Genomic DNA, 25,168 nt, shown 5'->3' with positions numbered 1-25,168 from the left:
GTATCCTGTATGAAATCATGATAAAGTGCTCCATTGAGCGTAGGTGGAAGAACATGGGGCCCTATCAAGACGTCACCAACAATGCCTGCCCAAACGTTCACAGAAAATCTGTGTTGTTGACGTGATTGCACAATTGCGTGCGGATTCTCGTCAGCCCACACATGTTGATTGTGAAAATTTACAATTTGATCACGTTGGAATGAAGCCTCATCCGTAAAGAGAACATTTGCACTGACATGAGGATTGATACATTGTTGGATGAACCATTCGCAGAAGTGTAACCGTGGAGGCCAATCAGCTGCTGATAGTGCCTGCACACGCTGTACATGGTACGGAAACAACTGGTTCTCCCGTAGCACTCTCCATACAGTGACGTGGTCAACATTACCTTGTACGGCAGCAACTTCTCTGACGCTAACATTAGGGTTATCGTCAACTGCACGAAGAATTGCCTCGTCCATTGCAGGTGTCCTCGTCGTTCTAGGTCTTCCCCAGTCGCGAGTCATAGGCTGAAATGTTCCGTGCTCCCTATGACGCCGATCAATTGCTTCGAACGTCTTCCTGTCGGGATATCTTCGTTCTGGAAATCTGTCTCGATACAAACGTACCGCGCCACGGCTATTGCCCCGTGCTAATCCATACATCAAATGGGCATCTGCCAACTCCGCATTTGTAAACATTGCACTGACTGCAAAACCATGTTCGTGATGAACACTAACCTGTTGATGCTACGTACTGATGTGCTTGATGCTAGTACTGTAGAGCAATGAGTCACATGTCAACACAAGCACCGAAGTCAACATTACCTTCCTTCAATTGGGCCAACTGGCGGTGAATCGAGAAAGTACAGTACATACTGACGAAACTAAAATGAGCTATAACATGGAAATTAAGCGTTTCCGGACACATGTCCACATAACATCTTTTCTTTATTTGTGTGAGAGGAATATTTCCTGAATGTTTGGCCATACCTTTTTGTAACACCCTGTATACATAATTAATTTTTTCAGTTAATTTCTACAGCCCTGACACACAGAAGCTCCCGCGCCAGAATATTGTAGCATGGTGCTACAGGAGCCAAAACAAAATGCTGCACGCCACTGATAAAGAGGTGTATCGTTTAGGAATTCCTTTATTGCATTTGAAAGGGATAAACGCCACGACCAACTATTCTGAGTTTCATAACTACGCGGCAATTGTGCACTATTAGACGAGACCATGAGCTTCCGCAGAAATCCCTCCAAGAGGGATGACTGACTAGCTGAGCACCTAGCGTTGCCCGGGTATGTATTTATTCCAATTTTCTATAAGCCCTTCTTCTCCTTCCTCCTCACTCCGTCCATATCACCCTTCCTTCCCACTCTCTTCCTCTTTCCTTTCTATCTATCTTCCCCACCACCTCTCTCTGTCCATCTCATCCTCCTCCTTATCTCTGTCCATCTCCTGTAGCCCCATCAATCTCAACGTTATGACGCTCACCCCAATAGGACGCTAGTGGGTCTTACGGCCACAGTATTTTTTTCCATTTCGAAACTAATATGTGTACTAAATTTGTTGAAATCGTTCTAGTGTGTTAGGTAGCTTAGTCCAGTGGCTTTGCCCGCGTACGCACATGTAAAATATATTTCAAATATATTTAAGATATTTCATAAGTATTTGTACTCATATTTCACTTGTATCTCTAGCGAATTTCGCGCTGCAGTTTCTTGCTGCCACATTGAGTGGTATACTTGAATATTGTCTGAAAAGTGTCACAAATACAGTCAGTTGTAAAAAGTAATAAATTAAAAAGTAATGCTTCCTGTGGCAGCTTTACTGCATGAACAGCGAAAATGTAGTTAGCGATGAACTTTTTTCTTTCATCATTCTTTGGGGGTTGTCAACAACAAACAGTTTCGTAAAGGTTTGAAATTATGTGTGCAGTTTGTTCCAAGTCACTAAGTGCTCCCACTCTTAAACACTGGATGACCGAAGTATGGCCATTCGCACCTCGTGGACTATACAGCTTTTTCAGCTCCATCCCCGCCCCTTTGATTCGTATGTGGTTCTTATCCCTACGATGACTCTTTCCAGACAAATAGTGATGTGTGTACCAAGTTTGGCCGAAATCGGTCCAGTAGTTTAGTAGGAGATGTGCAATATATATTCAATTTTATAATAGTTAAGTATTCAGTTATTCTGAGAACGGCTCGTGCCCTAAGACCTTAATTTGACAGCAAAACACAAAAATTTATTGAATCTCAAACGTTTGATAGCTACATACTCAATATTTTTTCGAAGATGAGATTACTTTCATACACAAAAGGTAAGCGTATCACACTGGTTCTGCGAATAACTTTTGTTTTAATATTATTGCATTCAAAGCTTTATAAGACAAAGCTCTTAAGTATTTGGAAGAAATATTTCTTTATTCATGAGTAATTAGGCCTAATGTTAACGTTCATACTGAAAATCTCTCGTAATATACGAACGTTATTTCTAATCGTGATCCCCTGAGCTGCAATGGAGTTGTTTATACGGTAAGTACAATTTCGTACAACCTTGCACAGCTGTTTAATTAATTTAAGGATATCCGCTTCAATTGTGGTATGTGGTAATGATTTGATGTTAAAATCCCATCTTCAGGTGTGTACAATTATGCATCTGGTCATGCATAATAAGCAATCATGCCAGTCAGTCCAAGGGCTCCAAATCACTGCACCTTAGGTGGAACCTGTCTGCCTTCGAGCAGCCGCACGCTATGAACGCCAACGACTGAGCGAAAGACCGCCTGAGGTCTGGAGTCGTGGTGCGCAGCAAGCGCAACGTTTAGACAACGTTGGGATGAACCGGGGGAAGAAAATACAATAGAACACGAATAGGTAACTTCAAGAAATGAAATAGGGAAGGCAGCGCGCAGAGGGTCACATACGTAAAAACACAAGGTCTAATAGAAATTCCTGGATAATACAGGAGATATTAAATTTAACTGATGAAAGAAGCAAATGTAAAAATGCAGCAAATGAAGCAGGTGAAAGGGAATACAGATGTCTAAAAAATGAAACTGACAGGAAATGCAAAATGGCTAAGCAGGTATGCCTAGATTTTGAATGCAGTGCTTTAAGAAACAGATGACTAGGGGAAATGTAATGCCGGGTATGAGAATAAAAGAGAAGTATCGGTATGATATCAGCAGCTCAGATGGCATGCTAGTACTACGAAAATAAGGAAAAGTTGATAGGTAAAGGAAATATATAGAGATGTCTAAATGGAGGACAGTGTTACAGAAAGAGAAGAGGAAGTGCGTGAACGTGAGATAGGAAATACGTTGTCCTAGATGCATGAGACAGGAACCATAAATTCCAAGAGTCGAAGGACATGTAAGGGAAGCAGGAGTTGCGAAGGGAGTGAGGCAGGGATGTAGCCTATCCCCCATGTTATTCAATATGTATACTGAACAAACAGTTAAGGGAAAAATGAGAAATTTGGGAAGTGAATTAAAGCTCATGGAGTAGAAATGAAAAGTTTGAGACTTCCCGTTGACTTTGTAGTTCTGTCAGATACGACAAAATATTTGGAAGATCAGTTGAACGGAGTGGAAGCGTCTTGAACACAGATTATGTAATGAACATCAATAATGGTGAAACAAGGGTAATGAAATGTAGCTGAATTAAATCAAAGGTTGTGAAGGTATTAGATGGAAAAATGAGGCACTAAAAGTAGACGACTTTTGCTATATGGGAAGCAAAATAGTAAATAATTACCGTAAGGGAAGGGATATAAAATAAAAACTAGCAATAGCAAGACAAGCATTTCAGAAAAAAGAACTTTATTAATATGTAATATAAATTTAAGACTTAGGAAATCTTTTCTGGGTGTATTTGTCTGCAGCGTAGGCTTGAACGGAAGTGCAATCAATGAAAATAGGATGAATAAGTGTTGACTTCGTTATTCAGTTACAAAATGTTCGCATTTCGTTACAGTGGAAGTTTATAAGTACTGTCAAAACTGTTTAGTGCCGTCGGCGCGACACGAAACAAATTATTTAACGTAAGCAGTGAGGAAGCGGACTACTGCAGCAGCTCAAGTAACTAACGAAGGACTGACCCTGAACGTTAGTCGTGTGTTTACAGCGGAGACTAATGAGAGCGACGTGGCAGCTACCCATAATATACATCTTGTGGTATGTAAACAACTGCTGTAGCGCAAACTTTTCCACGTCGCACAAAGCAGATGTAAGTGCAGCATTGGAAAGCGTCTGTGGTCTGTGGCTCGTCAAGCTGCTTACGTTGCAAGACAATGGCAGAATGGCCGCTAAACGCAAAGGCCAGACACGAATGTCGGACGATTTCCATAATGAGCTTCCGCTTACTAGTTCTACTTCATTTTTATTTGAGGATTGAATAAACGCCTTATTATAACTATGTATGAAAAACTATCCGTAATCAAGACGTTTCTGGAGCAATCTGGAAAACAGATGATTCAATTTCTTATGCCCACTTGGTTTCAAATTAATTGATGAAATACATATTCCACCAAAAATTACATACATAATGTGCCGGAATCACATTCAAAACACACACACACACACACACACACACACACACACACACACACACACACACACACACAGAGAGAGAGAGAGAGAGAGAGAGAGAGAGAAATTTTGCCACAATAAATAAGAATTACGAATCGTTGTAACCCTACTTGCTAAGATGCCAGTTTGGGCGAGAAATCTTCCGAAATCAATTTAAGGAGTGCATTAGAATTTAAGATGACCGTCAAGAACAAAGTAGATACTGTCAGCGAACATACTTTAACCTGCGAATTTAATAAACTCGCATTTTTTTTTGTGTACGAGAGGATGGTTAGTTAAAGGTCACCTCCTAGTAATGTAAAGCTCTGCAAACAAACTCATCCATTGTTTGGCAGAATACTAGAAACGGCGCGAAAATCTTAATCTTTATGGAATGTTACTTTTTATTGTAACCAAAGCGGTCAACTAATGACAGCTTTGCCTACAGCGCTGGTTCAAAAATGGCTCTGAGCACTATGGGACTTAACATCTGAGGTCATCAGTCCCCTAGAATTTAGAACTACTTAAACCTAACTAACCTAAGGACATCACACACATCCATGCCAGAGGCAGGATTCGAACCTGCGACCGTAGCGGTCGCGCGGTTCCAGACTAAAGCGCCTAGAACCGCTCGGCCACACCGGCCGGATACAGTGCTGGTACTAGTCAACACCTTTCAAATTACTATTCAAAAACTAGCGTTGGATCGTAAATGAACCTTTCGCTCTGTAGCTGAGAGTGCGCTATTATGAAACTTCCTGTCAGATTAAAACTATGTGTCGTACTGGACATCGAAATCGAAACCTTGCCGTTCCCCGGTTCTTAACGACTGAGCTGTCCAGGCACGACACACGTCCCGCTGTCACAGTTTTCAGCACGATTAGAATTTTTCACGATATGGCCATTCGCAAATTCATGTTTGGAGTACCCAACGAACAAGAGGGTGGAATACCAACTGTTTTATTTCATTCATAATTTTCAATCATTTATAGATTTTTTGTCTGCGCTTTATATGTATTCTGTCATTATTTACGTTCATTTCTGATTTTGTATCAAATACACTAGCTCATCACAAGTATCCGAGTACCTATTAGTAGACATTAACACGGAGTTGTCCACCTTTAGCCTTTATGACGGCTTGAAAACTGCTGAGGACACATTCAGTGAGATGACTGACTGACTGTGGAGGAACGGCAGTCCGCTCTTCTTAAAGGGCCGAAACCAGAGAAGGTAGTGATGTTGGACGCTGGGGTCCATCACTCCAAATCACTCGTTTTCGGTCATCCACTGTCCAGTGGCAGTAGCTTAGCATTGTCTAAATGTGTTGCTTATGAGGTGGTGTCTCCTATTCCTTTTTACTCCCTAAGCACAGCCATTGTGGTAGATGGACTGCTGTTATCACTTTGGAACTCAAGTGATTCTTTCCACGCTGATTTCATGCGATTTTTTACAACCGTGCCACATTGCTGGACGGCACCTGTCCGTGAGAACATGATCTCTACGTAGTCTTGGATCAGTTGCGGTTGTTCATTCACGTTTCAACTTCACATACCACAGCACCAAAAGGCGACTCGGTCGGGTTTAGAAGGGTTGAAAAGTTTCTAATGTACTGATTTCTTAGGTGACATCCAATGACTAGTCCACGTTCGAAGTCACTGAATTCTCCTGCCAAAACCATCCTCCTGTCACTGCCGCTTTTCTATCATCACAATACTCTCACCTCCTTTCATAATGGCGGGCACGCAACTCGTGGCATCTAGTGCTCAATTCCGTATTACGTACGGTATTGGATGCTTTTGATCAGATAGTGTATGAATCATTTCTATACATGTAAAGTATTCAGTGAAAATATTGTAGCGGTTATTGTTCACGCATCAAGTTGATACGACTGTAACAATAGGATAAGAAAAGCTGGATGAAAGTCCCTCTGTGTCAAGAAAGAAAAAGCACGCCAAGGAAAACGTGGGAAACTCTTGGAGAGCGCGACAACCAAGTATAAAGCGCAAGTCAGCAGTCAGCCTTCATAGTGAACACACTATGGATATTATGCGAGGCAAAAATCCATACTACTCCATGGAAATATTTGTCTCGGGTGGTCGCTGACTCCGCTAGTAAAGGTAATGTGAAAACATTGCTCCATGGCAATTGTTAATTGGAAGAAGAGCAACCGTGAGGCTCATAAGCGCTAAGGCTGAAACAACAAAATATTCTACGACACCGACCAAGAGCTTCGCATCGTCGCCTCCGGGTAATATAATGATTTCTTTATCACTGTGAATCACAAGGGTCAGTATTTATTGTGTGTTTTGTTACCAGTACAGTTTGATTTACTTGTGCAAACAGACTGTTCTCGATCCACAGTCTTTCAACTATAATCTATTGGAGAGCCATCGAACAAAAATCCTGCCCAGTAGTTACACGACAGCACAGATCACATACATTTAAGAGAGTAACAGAAGGAATCCAGAAAACTACCGTCCATTACCCGAGACATAAATTTGTTGTAGAATCTTAGAACTCTAACATATTGAGATATTTCGAAGAAAATAATCTCCTCTATGCCAACCAGCATGGATTCTGAAACAGCTATCATGTGAAACGCAGCTCGCAATTTTATCACATGACATACTGAAAGCTTTGGATCAAAACAGTCAGGCAGACGCAATGTTGGAGAGGAATTCCACCTTACGCAAGCCACCTTGGTACTTTGGTTTTCACCCAGATATGTTTCAGAACTATTTACGCTATCTTTGGTGGGTTTGTTTATTTTCCTTCTGAAAAATCGTTACATGTTAACCTTTAAAGAAACTTTTTGTACAAATTACTGACATTTGTCAAATGCTTTTACTTTGGTTTGTATACAATACAGAGTCGACATATGTATCACTAAGCTGAGGCATTCTATGTTGCTTATTTATGATACGTTGCAAGTTTCTACTTTTACAGTACATGACAAGTTGTAGATTGCGTAGTAGACGTAAAGCTGCTAGCTAAATATCCAATAGCTCCATATGAGGTATATAAATAAATGTATACATCCATTTTATTTCCAAATGTACTATAAAACGAGAAACTTTAGACATATCTTAAATAAACAATATAGAATGTGTCAACTTAGTAATACATATGTCGAATCTGTACTGTATGCAAACTAATGTAAAAACATTTGACAATAATCGCTCATTTTACAAATTTAAAAAGAATTGTACTGAAAGTTTGTTTAAATGTTAACATCTAACAATTCTGCAGAAGGAAAATAAACAAACCCATTGAAGATAGCACATATATGTGTGAAAACAAAACTACGAAGGTGTCTTGCATAAGGTGGAATTCCTCTCCAATTTTATAGCAAGCACGGAAATAAGAAAAGCTGCAACATTCAAAAGATGATTAGATGCAATATTTCTTGATTTCCGAAAAAGCATTTGACTCAGGACCACATCTACGCTTATTACCAAATGTACGATTGCATGAGGCATGTAGAGAAATTTGCGACTGGAATGACGATTTTTTTGGTGGGTAGGACGCAGCACGTTATCTTAGTTGGAGAGTCATCGACACATGTGAAAGTAATATCTGTTACGCTCCAGGGAAGTGTGTTGCGACCCTTGCTAGTCATGCAGTATATTAATGACCTCGCGGACAATGTTAACAGTTACCTCAGACATTTTGCAGATGATGCACTGCCTGAAAGAAACTGCATAAATTCTCAGTCAGATCATGATAAGGTTTCAAAATAGTACAAAGACTGGCAACTTGCTTTAAATGTTGACAAATGTAAAACTGTATACTTCACAAATCGAAAAAAAACTTAGTATCCTATGACTATAACATCAATAGTCACTGTTGGAATCGGTCAACGCATACTTGGTTGTAATACGAAATGGCATGGTCACATAGTCTCAGTCGTAGGTAAAGCAGGTGGTAGACTCCGGTTTATTGGTACAATACTGGGTATGCTCAATCTGTCTGCAAAGAAGATTGCTTATAAATCACTTGTGCGACCAGTTTTAGAACAATGCTCAAGTTTGTGGGCCCTTTATCAGATGGGACTAACGGGGAATACTGAACGTATACAGAGAAGGGCAGCACTAATGGTCACAGGGTTGTCTGATCCGTGGGCGAGTGTCATAGAGGTGCTGCAGAAACTGAACAGGCAGGCTCTTGAAAATAGACGTATTTTATTCCGAGAAAGCCCACTTCCAAAGTTTCAAGAACTGGCTTTAAATGATGGTTCAGAGAATTCACTACAACCCCTACGTATCGCTCCCGTAGGGATCAAGAGGATACGATTAGATTAATTACAGCACGAACCGAGGCATTTATCGGCGAAAAACACCCTAATTATTGGTGCAATGGGATGTACCCTTTCGCATACACTCCACAGTGGTTTGGACAGTATACATGGAAATGTAGCTGCAGTCATGGTGCCTGTAACAAGTTTCTGGGCCAAATTCTGGAAGCAACATTAGCGTGATAATTTTAAATAGAAAAATTTATTTTATTAACAAAAACTGCAAGAAATTTGTGTTGTCTTGAGTAGAAAATTTTTTTTAACCATTCAATTCAGTTAAGAAGGGTCATAAACTTGCCTGATGCGTAATGTATTCAAGAAAAGCCAACCAGGAATCTAAAAGAAAATTCATTCTGACAGAAGCATTCAACAAACATTCAAGAAAAACAATAAATAATTTTTATTTTGCATTTCACTGATCAAAAATATAACAAGCGTTTGTTTACTTACGCCTGCTTGTATTTCTGAAACATCCATGGAAAGAAATTAGAGCTGTAGATCAACTTACCATACAGAATATTTTCGTAGCCGTTAATGCGAGCGAGTGTTCTGGTAAATTAGTTGGTTCAACAGCTTCCTCATGAAACAGTTAATGCAGACAGTTAATTAGTAACTGACATTTTGGTTTCAACTATTGCAATTTCTTCACTCACTAAAAGGTATGTCCAAATGGCACTGGGCACTGTAAGTTTACCTTGCTACGATACGTACGTATTCACAAATTTGTGTGACCATACAGAAGCGATTTACAATTTTTATTGTTTTGTACACTGATGATGATATATTTTGGAGAAGAATTTGCAGCTACATGAATACTCCGCAAGTCACTATATGGTGTAGTCAAATGGTTCAGAGTACTATGGGACTTAACATCTGTGGTCATCAGTCCCCTAGAACTTAGAACTACTTAAACCTAACTAACCTAAGGACATCACACACATCCATGCCCGAGGCAGGATTCGAACCTGCGACCGTAGCGGTCACGCGGTTCCAGACGGAAGCGTCTAGAACCGCGAGGCCACACCGGCCGGCCACTACTAGTCATTTCCATTCCTATTCCAGTCGCAAATGGAGCGATGGGAAAACGACTATCTATATGCCTCCGCTAAAGCCCTAAATTTTCTTGTCTTCGTGGTCCTTAAGCGAAATGTATGCTTGCGGCAGTACAATCGTTCTACAATCCGTCGAAAACCCCAGTTCTCTCAACTTTCTAAATAATGTTTCGCGAAACGAACGTCGTCTTCCCTTCAGAGTTTCCAATTTGAGTTCACGAAGCATCTCTGGAACATTCGGATGTTGATCGACCTTCCCGGTAACAAATTTAGCAGCCCCGCTCTGAATTGCTTCAATGTCTTCTTTCAATCGGACCTGGTACGGATCCCAAACACTCGAGCAGTAATCAATACTGGATGACATTTGGTGTTCTATACGTGGTCTCTTTTGAAGATGAGATATGCTTTTCTAAAATTCTCTCAGTAAACCGAAGTCAACCATTCGCCTTCCCCCCTTCCTTCCTTATGTGCTCCTTCTGTTTCACATCGCTTTGCAAATTTACGCCTAGATATTTCCTCGACGTGACTGTATCAAGTAGCACACCACTAAAATTGTATTCTAAATTTATAGGATTCATTTTCCTACTCATTCGCATTAACTTCCATTCTTCTACATTTAGAGTATGCAGCCAATACATCACACCAAACAGAAATTCTATTTAAGTCATCCTGTATCCTTATACAGTCACTGAATGAAGTTACTATCTCGTATACTACAGCGTCATCGCCAAACAGTCGCCGATTGCTGCTCACCCTATCCGTTAAGTTTTATATATATATATATATATATATATATATATATATATATATATATATATATATATATATATATATATATATAACAATTAACTTTGAATCCAATTGCCTAAATTAACTATTAGTAACATAGTAACACGATCACAGTCAGAACTTTTATTTTTTGTAAAACAACAGCTCACACGAGTTGTGAGGTGTTGTGTGTGACGCGGTGTGAAAACAAGATTAGTTGTAGGGCAAGTAAGACTAAAATGGGTGCGCCCCTCCTTGTTTTATATAAATTTCAGCGCCATAGTCGGAACAGAAACAGTGACAAATAATGGATTTCAATAGCAGTACAAACATTTGGGTCCTTATATTGACGGAAATTCACTGTTCACTGAATGATTGCCCAATGGAGACTGTATAATATGTAACCTCCGTTTTTTTATGTGAAATCCATATTTACCTAATACTGTTAAAACCTGAAATTCCATGTAAACAATCCAATTCACAGCGAAATAAACGCGCACTAGCTGGATGAATCAGTGAGATGTAATTATGTTATCAACTAGATATGAAAAATGGCTGCAAATACTGACAATACAATAAATCATAATTATTATATCGCAGGATGACAATCTCTTTTAGCAGTTTATCGGGAGCTGATAGAACTATATTGAAACATTCATACTTATATTCATCTTCTCTTATTTGTTTAAGCATCCTTCAGCTTAAAGTAATTCAGGTAGTTTCAGAAATTTTCTCTATTCTCTAATCGTTGTTTTTTCGCCTTGTGTTCTTCTGTCTCGCCTGTTTCTTCTGCCTCCAGTTACTGAAGGCACATTTAAAAATGCAATCTATCCTTGCCGTTTCATCTATTACTTTTCCTCATTCAGTGGTGTACTTTACACAAACAAATAATGTACGAGTTATTGAAAACAAACTCATAATATTTTAAATTTTAGTATTCGCTTTCCATGAATTTTCTGATCGTTAGTATTGCAAGTATTACCGCAACCTACATAAATCTTGTAAGTTCTGCTGGTACATCGGACTCTGTTACACGCACACGCAGTGTTGTCATATATGACTACTCTATACGCAATGATTTCTGATATTGTCGCGCATGTCTGAGAAATGTTTCCGACAGCTCGGCACATATATTTTCTCCATGTGCTTTAGTTTTAAGTTGGTGAATAATCTAATTATTGATGGTCTCCTATTAACTGCGCTATCAGTAAAAGATGTTTAGAGAGTGGAAAGTTCAGCCAAACAATAACTCTCGGAATCTAAGTTGAATACAATGAATTTACATTTAGATCTGTCGTTGCTCCAATGTGTAGTGACGACCTCGAAATGATTTACTTACAAATGGTTATTTTCAGATTGTCGGTGAGCAACAGGTGGAGAACCAGGAATCAAGCAAAACGAAGGTCTGTAGCTAAGACCTGTCGGGTCACATTCATTACACATTCCTTACCTGTAGAAAAGGAGGACTAATGGACACTGGTACGTGGAGGAACAGAGTACATACACAATGAGACCAAAAGTATCCGGACACTCCCAAAAACATACGTTTTTCATATCAGGTGCATTGTGCTGCCACCTACTGTCAGGTACTCGATATCAGCGACTTCAGTAGTCATTAGACATCGTGATAGAGCAGAACGGGGCGCTCAGCGGAACTCACGGACTTCGAACGTGGTCAGGTAATTGGGTGTCACTTGTGGCGTACGTCTGCTCACCAGATTTCAACACTCCTTAACATCCCCAGGACCACTGTTTCTGATGAGATAGTGAAGTGGAAACTTGAAGGGACACGTACAGCACAAACGCGTACAGGCCGACCTCGTCTGTTGAGTGACCAGAGTTCGCCGACTGTTGAATGGGGTCGTAAAGTGTAATAGGCAGACATCGACCCAGACCATAACACAAGAATTCCAAACTGCATTAGAATCCACTGCAAGTACTATGACAGGCGGGAGCTGAGAGAACTTGGATTTCATGGTCTAGCGACTACTTATAAGCCACACAACACGCCGGTAAATGACAAACGACGCCTCGCTTGGTGTAAGGAGCGTAAACATTGGAAGATTGAACAGTGGAAAAACGTTGTGTGGAGTGACGAATTACGTTACACAATGTGGCGATCTGATGGCAGGGTGTGGATATACCGAATGCCCGGTGAACGTCATCTGCCAGCGTGTGTAGTACCAACAGTAAAATTCGGAGGCGGTGGTGTAATGGTGTGGTCGTGTTTTTCATGGATGGGGCTTGCACCCCTTGTTGTTTTGCGTGGCACTATCACAGCACAAGCCTAGATTGATGTTTTAAGCACCTTCTTGCTTCCCACTGTTGAGGAACAACTTGGGGATGGCGATTGCATCTTTCAACACGATCGAGCATCTGTTTATAATACACGGCCTGTGGCGGAGTGGTTACACTACAATAACATCCATGTAATGGTCTGACCTGCACAGAGCCCTCACTTGAATCCTATAGAACACTTAGGATGTTTTGGAACGGCGACATCGTGCCAGGCCTCAACAACCGACATCGATACCTGTCCTCAGTGCAGCACTCCGTGAAGAATGGTCTGCCATTCCACAAGAAACTTTCCAGCACCTGATCAAAGGTATGCCTGTGACAGTGGAAGCTGTCATCAAGACTAAGGGTGGGCCAACACCACATTGAATTCCAGCATGTAGGGCGCCACGAACTTGTAAGTCATTTTCAGCCAGATGTCCGGATACTTTTGATCACATACTGCATTAGAATAAAACCATCCCAGAGCTCGGCGGCTGACGCAAAAGTTAATTTAGAATATGCAGCCTTCTGGCACAAACTGGGGAAAGGTGAGATACGAATCTGAGTCAACACACAAACAATGAGCTGGTATCTGCCGCTTGCTAGATGGCCAGCATAAAAGCTACTCATATGAGTGGTACCTTTGGATAGTCTGTTGTACAGAAGAATAGACCTTTTCCAGCTTACCACCCTCTGTTGCCTGGGCCAGGATGCTGTGTAACGCTCTGGCCGTCGTTCCCGGCGCACAAATAGGAGGGGTTTGTGGGTGAGGGGTACTCACCCTGCAGGTCGCCTTCTGCGGGCGGCAGTGGACCGACGGTACCAAAGAAGCGCCGGTCCAAGATCTGCAGCAGCTGCAGCGCCGTCTCGTGCACGTGGGTTCGCGGACATCCCGTGCTCAGCAACGTCACGTTGATCACAGCCGTGTAGTGGTCGCATGGGTACTCCCTGTACAGAAATGTTCCTCCGTCACCAAAACATTAAACAACGATATTAACAAATGTACACTCAACTCGGCAACACAATCAGAACAAATCTGCCCAATTTCTGTTAAATCTATCACAGAATCCTTACAAGTATTTGCATAGGATCGTAATGCTTAGGTCAGAGGAAATCCCTAAGCCTCTTACAGCCACAGCGAGGTCGAGAAAGGGGCTACAATGACATTCCACGATCGACCGCAACGTCCATTCCAACACCAGACGTGTTTCAGTCTGTACGTTACGATACCAAATTGTAGTGTGATGATAATTAAACTTCCAGTTTCAAAACGCTGTAAAAAGGAAAAAAAAGAAACTCTGCTCCGAAGGAAGATCTGAAAGAGACTGTGTTCAGTCCTCCGATTACAAACGTAGCTGAACTGAAGGAACGAACTGTGCAACAGATTTTGAACGAGACCTGCGAGACAGTCTTATCTGCTGTGGAACTTGGTGTCCTCGATTTCAACTTGCGTCACGAAACGGTGACCAGTATACTGAACATGTCTTGATTTTCATGCGGTTTTTAGCCTTTTTATTTTTTTATGTGGTTTTTGGTCTCAAAGACAATTAAAAACTGATTTTTCCCATCCGATGTGGCACTACTTTGCTATAGCGTATGGCTTACCTAAGAAACAGTGTCATAACTGTTGAATGAACTTGTGCGGTCATGAACATTGTACAATGTTGTTGGTTGAATGTGCAACTCACACGGTAGCCGTATAGCCGAAGCCATTTAAGGTATGACACTTACAGAGCCATCTGATGGGAAAATTTTCGTTAGATTCTTTTTGCCTCCATAACGTTTCCCCCTTCTTCGATAATATTCGCTTCCAATTTGAGGTCATTCTGAGTAGCGGCTCATTTTTTTCAGATTTTGAAATTGGAACTTTAATTATAATCATCCTTTATGTAGATAGTCAAAGGGACTTGACAAATTGGATGAGTCAGAGCACTTAGCTCCTGCAGATGCAAGAAAATTAAACATTACTGAAGATGGAGCAAAAATGTTTTCAGTAAGAAATATTCTGCGTGAATATTTGTGTCATTAAGCAGAGGAGACGTGGGCGTTACTAAACTGACGTTCCTAATAAATAACTTCGCTGATGAGGTGATGAACCGCAGCTCGCCAATCAGATATAAGGAGAAGCCTACAGCAAAACTATACAGAATTCTAGGGGAGATATCCTCCAAGTATGGGTCACCTCACTGTTTTTCTTCAGGTGAAGGACCCCAGCTCAGGGTGCAGTGCCACCTAGCGCTGAAAGATCTGGTGCAGTTCAATGTGAGACAGAAAGATTTAATCGCGTCAGAACAAGTTTTGTAATTCGTACCAGTAAAGAATATAGTCTTAGTACAAAATAAATTTTGTTAAAATAACACGATTGTAACGTACACTACTACAGCTGGCAAACCAAACGCTTTTGTTATTAATCACAAATGCTGAAACTGAAAGCAAAGTTTTCATAATTAATAATTTCAATTACTATAATACGCCCCATTAGCTGAGTGGTTAGCGCGTCTGACTGCCATGCACCGGGCCTGTGTTCCAGTTCCGGCCACGTCGGAGATTTACTCTGCTAGGGGACTGGGTGTTATGCTGCCCTCATCGTTATTTGACCATCGACACGCAATTCGCCCAATGTGGCGTCAACTGAAAACATTGCAACCCGGCGGGCGAACTTCCCCAGGTGGGGACTCTCAGCCATCAGTGTCATATGATCACATAATTTTCATTTCAATTACCGTATATTAGCCTGTTAAATTTTAACTGAACAAACGTACACTACTGGCCATTAAAATTGATACACCAAGAAGAAATGCAGATGATAAACGGGTATTCGTTGGACATTTATACTAAAACTGACATGTGATTACATTTTCAAGCAATTTGGGTGCATAGATCCTGAGAAATCAGTACCCAGAACAACCACCTCTGGTCGTAATAAAGGCCTTGATACGCCTGGGCATTGAGTCAATCAGACCTTGGATGGCGTGTACAGGTACAGCTGCCCATGCAGCTTCAACACGATACCACAGTTCATCAAGAGTAGTGACTGGCCTATTGTTACGAGCCAATTGCTCAGCCACCATTGACCAGACGTTTTCAATTGGTGACACATCTGGAAAATGTGATGGCCACGGCAGCAGTCGAACATTTTCTGTATCCAGAAAGTCCCGTAGAGGACCTGCAACATGCGGTCGTGCATTATGCTGAAATGTAGGGTTTCGCAGGGGTCGAATGGAGGGTAGAGCCACGGGTCGTAACACATCTCCAATGTAACGTCCGCTGTTCAAAGTGCCGTCGATGCGAACAAGAGGTGACCGAGACGTGTAACCAATGGCACCCCATACCATCACGCCGCGTAATATACCAGTATGGCGATGACGAATACACGCTTCCAATGTGCGTTCACCGCGATGTCGCCATCACGGATGCGACCATCACGATGCTGTAAACAGAACCTGGATTCATCCGAAAAATGACGTTTTGCCATTCGTTCACCAAGGTTCGTCGCAGGCGCTCCTGTCTGTGATGCAGCGTCAAGGGTAACCGCAGCTATGGTCTCCGAGCTGATAGTCCATGCTGCTGCGAACGTCGTCTAACTGTTCGTGCAGATGATTCTTGTCTTGCAAATGTCCCCATCTGTTGACTCAGGGATCGAGATGTGCCTAACGATCCGTTACAGCCACGCGGATAAGATGCCTGTCATCTCGACTGCTAGTGATACGAGGCCGTTGGGATCCAGCACGGCGTTCCGTATTACCCTCCTGAACCCACAGATTCCATATTCTGCTAACAGCCATTGGATCTCGACCAACGCGAGCAGCAATGTCGCGATAAGATAAACCGCAATCGCGATAGGCTACAATCCGACCTTTATCAACGTCGGAAACGTGCTGGTATGCATTTCTCCTCCTTACATGAGGCATCACAACAACGTTTCACCTGGCAACGCCGGTCAACTGCTGTTTGTGAATGAGAAATCGATTGGAAACTTTCCTCATGTCAGCACGTTGTAGGTGTCGCCACCGGTGCCAATCTTGTGTAAATGGTCTGAAAAGCTAATCATTTGCATATCACAGTATGTTCTTCCTGTCCGTTAAATTTCGCGTCTGTAGCACGTCATCTTCGTGGTGTAGCAATTTTAATGGCTAGTAGTGTATGTCATCACTAATCAGGACCGGTTTGAGAACATTTTTCCACATAAGCGACTTATCATTTGGCTCTCTCCCCTTCCCCCTCTCCCACCATTTTCCGTTGTACACTTTCACACGTGTCAGTTTTCGCTACTAACCGCGATGTGCACTGTATATAAATCTTGTACTTGGGCGCCCCTCTCAGCCTGGCATCCCAAGCGGCGGCTTGTGTCACTTGGGCTGCAACCTTACCTCTACTTGCACCGGTTCATCACCATCGAAGTGAAGTTTTCGAAGGTGTGCTTTAAGTTCTAGAAACTGATGAAAATCGGATGGGACCAATTCTGAATTATATGGAGGACGATAGATGACAGGGAACCCAAGGCATCGGATTGGTGCAGAGGTCGCAGCGCTCGTAACAGATCTGGAGTTGTCATGTTGAAGGAGAGGGAGCTCCATGAATGGACGAACTCTTCGAATTCGTGCTTTGCGTTTTCTGAGAGGCTCTCACGCAGCGACATAGTTACGTTACACACCGCCACCTTACACGCTACAATACGGAACCCACCAGTGACACCTTGTGTCAGCGAAGCGGGAAAATCGATCGAATAGTACAGAGTACAGAATAAGAAATTCGGTGGAATTACTTTTCAGTACGACCTCGTATTCACAACCTTGATCCGTAGTAAAAATTTTTAATACAGGTACAACCAACGTTGCTTTAACCAGCAATATAAATTTGTTTTAAGTACAGCGGGAATAATCGGAATTTAATCTGTCCCAATAGAAGCAAGCGTTAGCCCGCCTCTTCGGGGTATTCGGGGAGGCGTGTCGGGCCCGGATCGAATGCGCCGGGAGGGCTGGTTTGTAGGCCGGCGTGGATGTGGTTTTTAGACGGTTCCCCTACAGCTGACTAGGTGAATGCGCCACTTCCCTCAGTTACACGATTCACAAAGATTTATAAAACGTTCTCACACTTTCACGTGGGGTAACACAAGGCGCAGACAAATGGGATACACAAATTCCGCCACGGTGGGGAAGTGGCGGCTTCAGGAAACACCGGCCACCCTCTATCACTGACATTGCCAAATATGAAAATCAACGTACCGCCCGCGAGAAGTTACGGAACAAAACACACACAAAAAAAGAAATAATCTGAGTCTCACGTGAACCGCAGTTGTCGTACATCCCTGTCACGTCAAGTTCAAAGCACAACGGATTTTACCCACGACATAATTTGATGGAGTAAGCTTTCTCCAAGACAAGCATCTGCGCCGGTCGCTGTGGCCGAGGGGTTCTAGGCGCTTCACAGACCGAAATCGCGCTGCTGTTACGGGCGCAGGATCGAATCCTGCCTCGGTCATGACAGTGTGTGATGTCCTTAGTTTAGTTAGGTTTATGTAGTTCTAAGTCTTGGGGACTGATGACCTCGGATGTAAGTCCCATAGTGCTTAGAGCCATCTGACCATTTGAACAAGCGTCTGCGCATAATGTCTTCTTGTTCTTTGTTGCGGAAATACGTCTGATACCATACAGTTGCTCATCATACGCCATTAAAATTGTCAAGCTTACCTAGTGAGGTAAACGAACCGCTCCTGTACTGAAAATTAGTGTCATGAAAAGTAGAACATTAGCTTAGTTACTTACAGTCATACGCCTGTTACATGAGTTCAGGGTACGTAATAAAGGTCAACGTTCTTCGTTATCTCAAACACCGCCGTCAAGGTTCTTTCCTAAGTCAAACACAGCGTTTCTCGTTTCCACTATATCTCTCACTTATTCCGATGCAAATCAATCATTCATCATCAGCTCTCAGAATTCTGTTAATTTTATAATTGCATGCAACACCAGCACCAGCATGGATAACAGAAGAGAAACTGGCAAAGAAACTGTTGAACGGCGTAGCGGAATTGAGGATGCTCGAGACAAAAGAATGAAGGAAAACCGGAGAAACTGACGTTTTGTGGGCACTCTTACAGAAAGAACCAATCATGTATACAGTTATGAAGGATTGCAGATTCACTTCAGAGTTAAAGTCTTCTAGTCTTCGGATTTATTAATTACTTTTTACTCTTTATCACACGATCTAGATTTTTTAAATTATTAGATTTTCCAATAAAGATGACATTAGTTCATTTTCTGAGAATTGACAACGGACGGCCAGTACCAGCAGCAAATTATGCTCTGGAACCAGTTAAACTCCTGTTGATGACAAGAGGACATCAGCGTTTTTTGCAAGGGCATAAATATTTATCTCTCGTTTATTTTCAAATCTCCGTCAAAGAATTTCATTTATGTTCGTGAAGAGCCATCAGTTTATTTCGCCTCACACTGAAATCATTAAGACGTGACAGTTACTCCCTGATGTGGTTCTAAGTTCTTTCGGTGCTCTGGTGACTTTATGTTGCGCGCATAATCACGGAATTGCCTCACATCGGACGTAATGTGCCCTTTTCTAAGGTAAGTGAGCCGTTGTAGGGGAGAAGGTCAACTCTAAAGAGCAGTATGAAAGTTTACACTCCCCATAACATAGGGCTAAAACAGGCCGTTGCCTGCTCCTTGAGACTGTGAAGATAACGATAAAGGCAAAGCAATCCCCACTCCAGTGGTACGCGCTGTGAACGACGGACTACAAACGAAGCGGCCCAGTACTAACTTAACAGCGCCAGTGGCACGGATTTCATCAGTACTAACTTCACAGCGCCAGTGGCACGGATTGCATGGCATTACTCGGCAAAACTAACTGAAAACTGCTCACGTTGGCTGCGTCATCGTGTTTACGTCCTAGAAACAGAGATGACTGGCAGTAACATAGTACACTGCGGTATTCTTAAAAGTAGAGCGTTCTCATCCCCCCCTCCCCTCCCTCCCCCCACGAAGTCCTGCAAAGCACAACAATAAAACTGCGATCGGCATTTTTGTTTGGCGAAACTCATGCGCACTAACAACGTGATAACATTTATTCACAGTCTATTGTGCATGAATTCACCGTTCATTTGAATAAATCACTCACTGTTTAATTCTGATGGGTCATTCTTTCGTAAATATTGGTGTTATTGTAGTAAGCCTTTCTACGTTGTATCACTCGCACCTGATGACACATCTTTGCTGCCAACTTTTAATATCAAATTTCTTAAACAGAACAATTTTTCTTGGAGTTTCCGTACTAGCCATTAAGTTCGCTACTGTGTGATAAAATATGTGACGTTTCCTCAATGTTTGGTATTCCTTCGAATCGTGCATAAATATTTATGAATTTGCTGTCTAACAACATATTTATCTATATCGTCAACAGAATTTTCACTGTGTTCAGTTTGCTTCTTCTTTCGGGGTAGATACGTAAATTACACTCTGCTCAGAATCGTGCTCCTCCTGCCGAGCCGGCCTTTGTGACCGAGCGGTTCTAGGCGCTTCAGCTCGGAACCGCGCTGATGCTACGGTCGCAGGTTCGAATCCTACCTTGGGCATGGATGTGTGTGATGTCTTTAGGTTAGTTAGGTTTAAGTTGTTCTAAGTCTAGGGGACTGATGACCTCAGATGTTAAGTCCCATAGAGCTTAGAGCCGTTTGAACCTACTGCCGAAATTTGCACACCTGCCTGCACGTTTCGTCATCCTTTCCCTTAACACTGTCATTCCTTTCTTCTTCTCATTGTGAATAAGTTTAATGAAGTTAGGAACAACTTGCCGCGGGAATCTCGAAGGCAATTTCTGCAATCACTTTCCGTGCTAGCACTGCAAAGTGACGAAGTGTACTATCTTTAACTGGAACGTGACACCTGGTCGCATGAGTATGTTACTTCCCATTATGATAGCCGCTATACTTCGCGTGGTCGAGTAATACACGTGCGTACGCAAACAAAGGTACCACGAGCTCTTTTTTTAACGCTTGTGCACCACGAGCATCTCAGAGCGGCAATGCTTGTTGGTTGTTCGGGTGCTACTGTCGCAAGCATCTACGGAAAGTGGCTGAAGGACAGTGAAATCAAGAGAACTAGACGTGGATGTCGGAGGCTTGTCTGCTCTGTAAAGCAAAATTCGGGGTGATGTGATGACAGAGTACAATGCTAGTGCAGGCAAAAGTGTTTCGGAACACACCGCTCAGCGCACATTTTGAAATTGGGGGTCCGCAGCAAACGAGCCCTTCATCTTCCCATGTTGACCCGACGACATCTACAATCACGACTGCACTGGCCACAACATCGTCGAGATGGGCCGCCGTGGAACAATGAAAACATGTCGCCTGGTCGGATGAATCACGTTTTTTGTTACATCATGTCGATGGTCGTGCCCAAACACACTGTCATCCAGGCGAACGACTGCTCGAAACATGCACTGCGACACGGTCGCAGGCCGGTGGAGGCAGTGTTTTGCTAAGGAAGGACACTTATCTGGACTACAATGGGACCTGCAGAGGTAATCCAAGTCACCGTGACAGCTGTGAACTACATTAACATTATTGTGAACCGTTCTTTATGTATAAGGGACATTCAAATGAGACCCGGTCACTAGTGTAAAGTAACGGTAACGATTTTATTAACTCACAGTACACATACTGAAAAATTGACGCCGAAACTGTTGGCACATTTATCTCATTGCGACTCTAGCCGATCGATTCCATCCTTGAATAAGCTAGTAGGCTGCTGTCGGATTCAGGTCTGGACACAGTCACACACTTCCTCATCCGTTGCCAATCGATGTCCGCGAATAGCTCGTTTTAGAGGTCCACGGTGATTCTGCGGTTGTCCAAGACTAAAGCATTCACTTCAGCAACCATTTTCAGTGTGATGACACAATGATCCTGTCCTGGACGAACATCGTCTTCCAGTGACTCGCGCCCCTCAAGGAATCGTTTGCGCCATTCCACAACACTTGAACGACTCAGACTGCACCCACCGTACACAGCCGTCAATTGTCGATACATTTCACAGCCTCCAGCTCCCTCCGCCGCCAAAAATCGAATCACTCCTCGTTGTTCCTGCTTACTCGCCTGCATGTTCGGTAGTGGACGATAACTGTGTGACCACCTTCTCTTCGGCGTGAATCCACACTGTAGCTATGCTACATCAAAAGGTGCGCATGCGTTAGTCTCTCTACCAGTAGACGGCGCCACAATACCCGCACTTACGTGGTGCCACCTTACGTGTAAGGCAAAGTAGACGCTCTGACCAGGTTTCATTTGAATGAACCTCATATTCCCGACGGGAATGCATCTTCCAGCACGACAACTGCGCGTGTTAAAAAGCGTGAATAACGCTATAGTGGTTTGAGAAGCATCATTTCAGAACTCCCTTTGATGTTTTGGCCACCAAATTTGCCTGATCTGTAAGCGATTGAATACATCTGGGGCGCCACCGGGCACCAGCACCTCGCCCACAAGCAACCGGTCCATAATTTACGGACATAGCGTGACCTGTGCGTAGACATCTGATGCCACATACCTTCGGAAATCTACCCAGGACTTGTCGAATCCATGCCACGCAGAATTGCTGCTGTATTGTGTTTCAGAGTTGCAAATGGTCATATTTTTGGCTCGTCAATGAATGAGGATGGCGGTCGCACCTGTGCAGTGCCATTCGCATGCCTCTCACATATTCCCATTTGCCTTTCAGTAAATCCAAGAAGCACCATCTCTACCAAAGGAAACGCCGAGGTCATAAAATTGAAAAGCATACTGTAATACACTAACCTTCGTGAAAACTGCTATACAGAGGAGTATATACAGGACTGAATGAAACTTTGAACCTCAGTAGGTATATGAAAATGCATAGGTGTTTAGGATTTAAGAATTGTCTACGATCCGACATTTTGCTTGGTTCTGTTGTGTTTTAGGGAGTAAAAAACAACTGGAGTCATACGTGCCCAAATCAAAACTACAGAACACGAAGACAGAGAGGTCCCAATGGACATGAACGAAGACAGCTAAAAACAGGCACATAGAAAAATGGTTCAAATGGCTCTGAGCACTATGGGACTTAACTTCTGAGGTCATCAGTCCCCTAGAACTTAGAACTACTTAAACCTCACTAACCTAAGGACATCACACACATCCATGCCCGAGGCAGGATTCGAACCTGCGACGTAGAGGTCGCGCGGTTCCAGACTGTAACGCCTAGAACCGCTCGGCCACTCCGGCCGGCGCATATGGAAAAAGAGCTATAAAAAGACACAATACAGAAACGGAGGTCCAAAACTAAAAATTAACTGGTCTTTGCCATATTGCTTTAGCGGATAAGGTGTAAAATGCAGTCGACAGCCCGAGTGTCATTTACTAAAACAGCCGATAACTCAGACGACAAACCCTTGCGGGAACGTAGACGGTTAAAAATTGGGCATTCCATCAGGAAGTGGCGGACAGTTAAAACTTGAGCGCAATGTGTACAAAGGGGTGTGGTAGCGCCACTTAGCAAATGACAAGGCTAAAAAGGCAGTGCCCAATACGCAGACTACATAAAATAACCTCCTCCCAACGGGAGGGCCGAGAGGAGGTCGTCCAAACCACAGGGAGAGGCTTAATAAACCAGAGCTTCTTCCCGTGAAGCGAGGACCATTGGCGATGCCAAAGGGACACCATCTCCTGACTGACGGCAACACAGAGATCACTGCAGGCAATATAGGAACTTACGGGTTGAGGTACGAGGACTGCAGCCTTGGCAGCAGCGTCAGCAGACTCGTTTCCTGGCAGACCGACATGACCAGGAACTCACAGAAACATCACAGTGGCTCCGCCAAGAGTGAGCAAGTGACAGTTTTCGTGGACCCGTTGCACTAACGGATGGGCGGTGTACAGCGCACAGAGACTTTGAAGGGCTCTGAGTGAGTCTGAGCAGAGGACACAATCGAAGAAGCTGTGTAGTCGGATGTACGCCGTGGACTGATAAAGGGCGAAGAGCTCGGCTATAAATATTGAGCAGTGTGCCGGAAGCCAATATCGAAAGACACGGGTGCCAATGACGAAGGCACACCCCACCCCACGGTCAGTTCGAGAGCCATTAGTGTATACAAAGCTACGAAGGTCGTGAAACAATGCGGTAGACCGAGGCTGGAGTAGTGTCCTTAGGAAACGAATGAAGGCCAAGGTTAACATGGGCCGCTTCACGAAGCCAAGGTGGTGAAGGGTTCACACCTATCGGGAAAGGTGCAGCTAGTGTGAAGTTAAGCCGCCGTAACAAATACCGAAAGCGGACTCCAGGAGGTAACAGAGAAGAGGGATGAGCCCCGTACTCGTGATCAAAGGAATCATCAAAGAAGGAGGCATAGGATGGGTGGCCACGCATGGCAGACAAACGGCATGAATACCTGCAGAGAAGAAAGTCACGGCGGTAGGACAGTGGCAGTTCAGCAGCTTCAGCACACAGACTCTCAACCGGGCTAATGTAAAAGGCGCCCGTGGCCACACAGATGCCACGATGGTAGATAGTGTTGAGATGGCGTAAGAGGGATGAACGTGCAGACACATAAACAAAGCACCCATAGTCGGTTTTCGAACGGACCAGGGATCGGTACAAACGGAGGAGAGTGGATCGATCAGCACTCCAGGAAGTACCGTTGAGGACACGTAAGACATTGAGGAACCATGTACAGTGGGCTACCAGGTAAGTCATATGGGAGGACCAAGAGAGTTTCCAATCGAGCATGAACCCCAGGAATTTCGTAGTTTCAACGAACGAAAGGGTAAACAGGCCCAAGATGTAAAGATGTGGGAGAAACCACTTGCGTCGCCAGAAATTCATACATACGGTTTTGTCGGTGGAAAAGCGAAAGCCACAGTCGATGCTCCAGGAGTAAAGGCGATCAAGGCATCCTTGAAGATGCCGCTCAGTGAGACAGGTCCGTAGAGAACTGCAATAGATGGCAAAATCGTCAACAAAAAGGGAGCCGCAGATGCCCGGCGGGAGACAGGCCATGATGGGGTAATGGCGATAACAAAGAGGACGACACTCAGGACAAAACCCTGAGGCACACTGTTTTCCTGTATAAAGTTGTCCAACAAAGCAGAAACCACAAGCACCTTGAAAACTCGATCTTTTAAAAATGCCTGAAGGAAACAGGGCAGACAACCATGGAAAGCCCCACGCGTAAAGGGTACAGAGGATACCAATTCTC

General features: G+C 43.3%; 1 protein-coding gene across 2 annotated transcripts in view; it reads right to left on the bottom strand.

Moving 5' to 3' along the window:
- The window catches only part of LOC126173067 (protein furry), a 1,238,628-nt gene that overhangs the window by 706,569 nt on the left and 506,891 nt on the right, over positions 1–25,168 (bottom strand). For both annotated transcript variants that reach the window (XM_049920928.1, XM_049920929.1), the window contains one exon: positions 13,728–13,894. In XM_049920928.1, the coding sequence (XP_049776885.1) occupies positions 13,728–13,894 (167 nt within the window). The remainder of the gene's footprint in view (positions 1–13,727; positions 13,895–25,168) is intronic.

Source organism: Schistocerca cancellata, chromosome 1 (genome assembly GCF_023864275.1).
Source record: "Schistocerca cancellata isolate TAMUIC-IGC-003103 chromosome 1, iqSchCanc2.1, whole genome shotgun sequence".
Taxonomy (NCBI): Eukaryota; Metazoa; Arthropoda; class Insecta; order Orthoptera; family Acrididae; genus Schistocerca; species Schistocerca cancellata.
The sequence above is the reverse complement of the archived record's forward strand: the minus strand, read 5'-3'. Positions and strand labels throughout refer to the sequence as shown.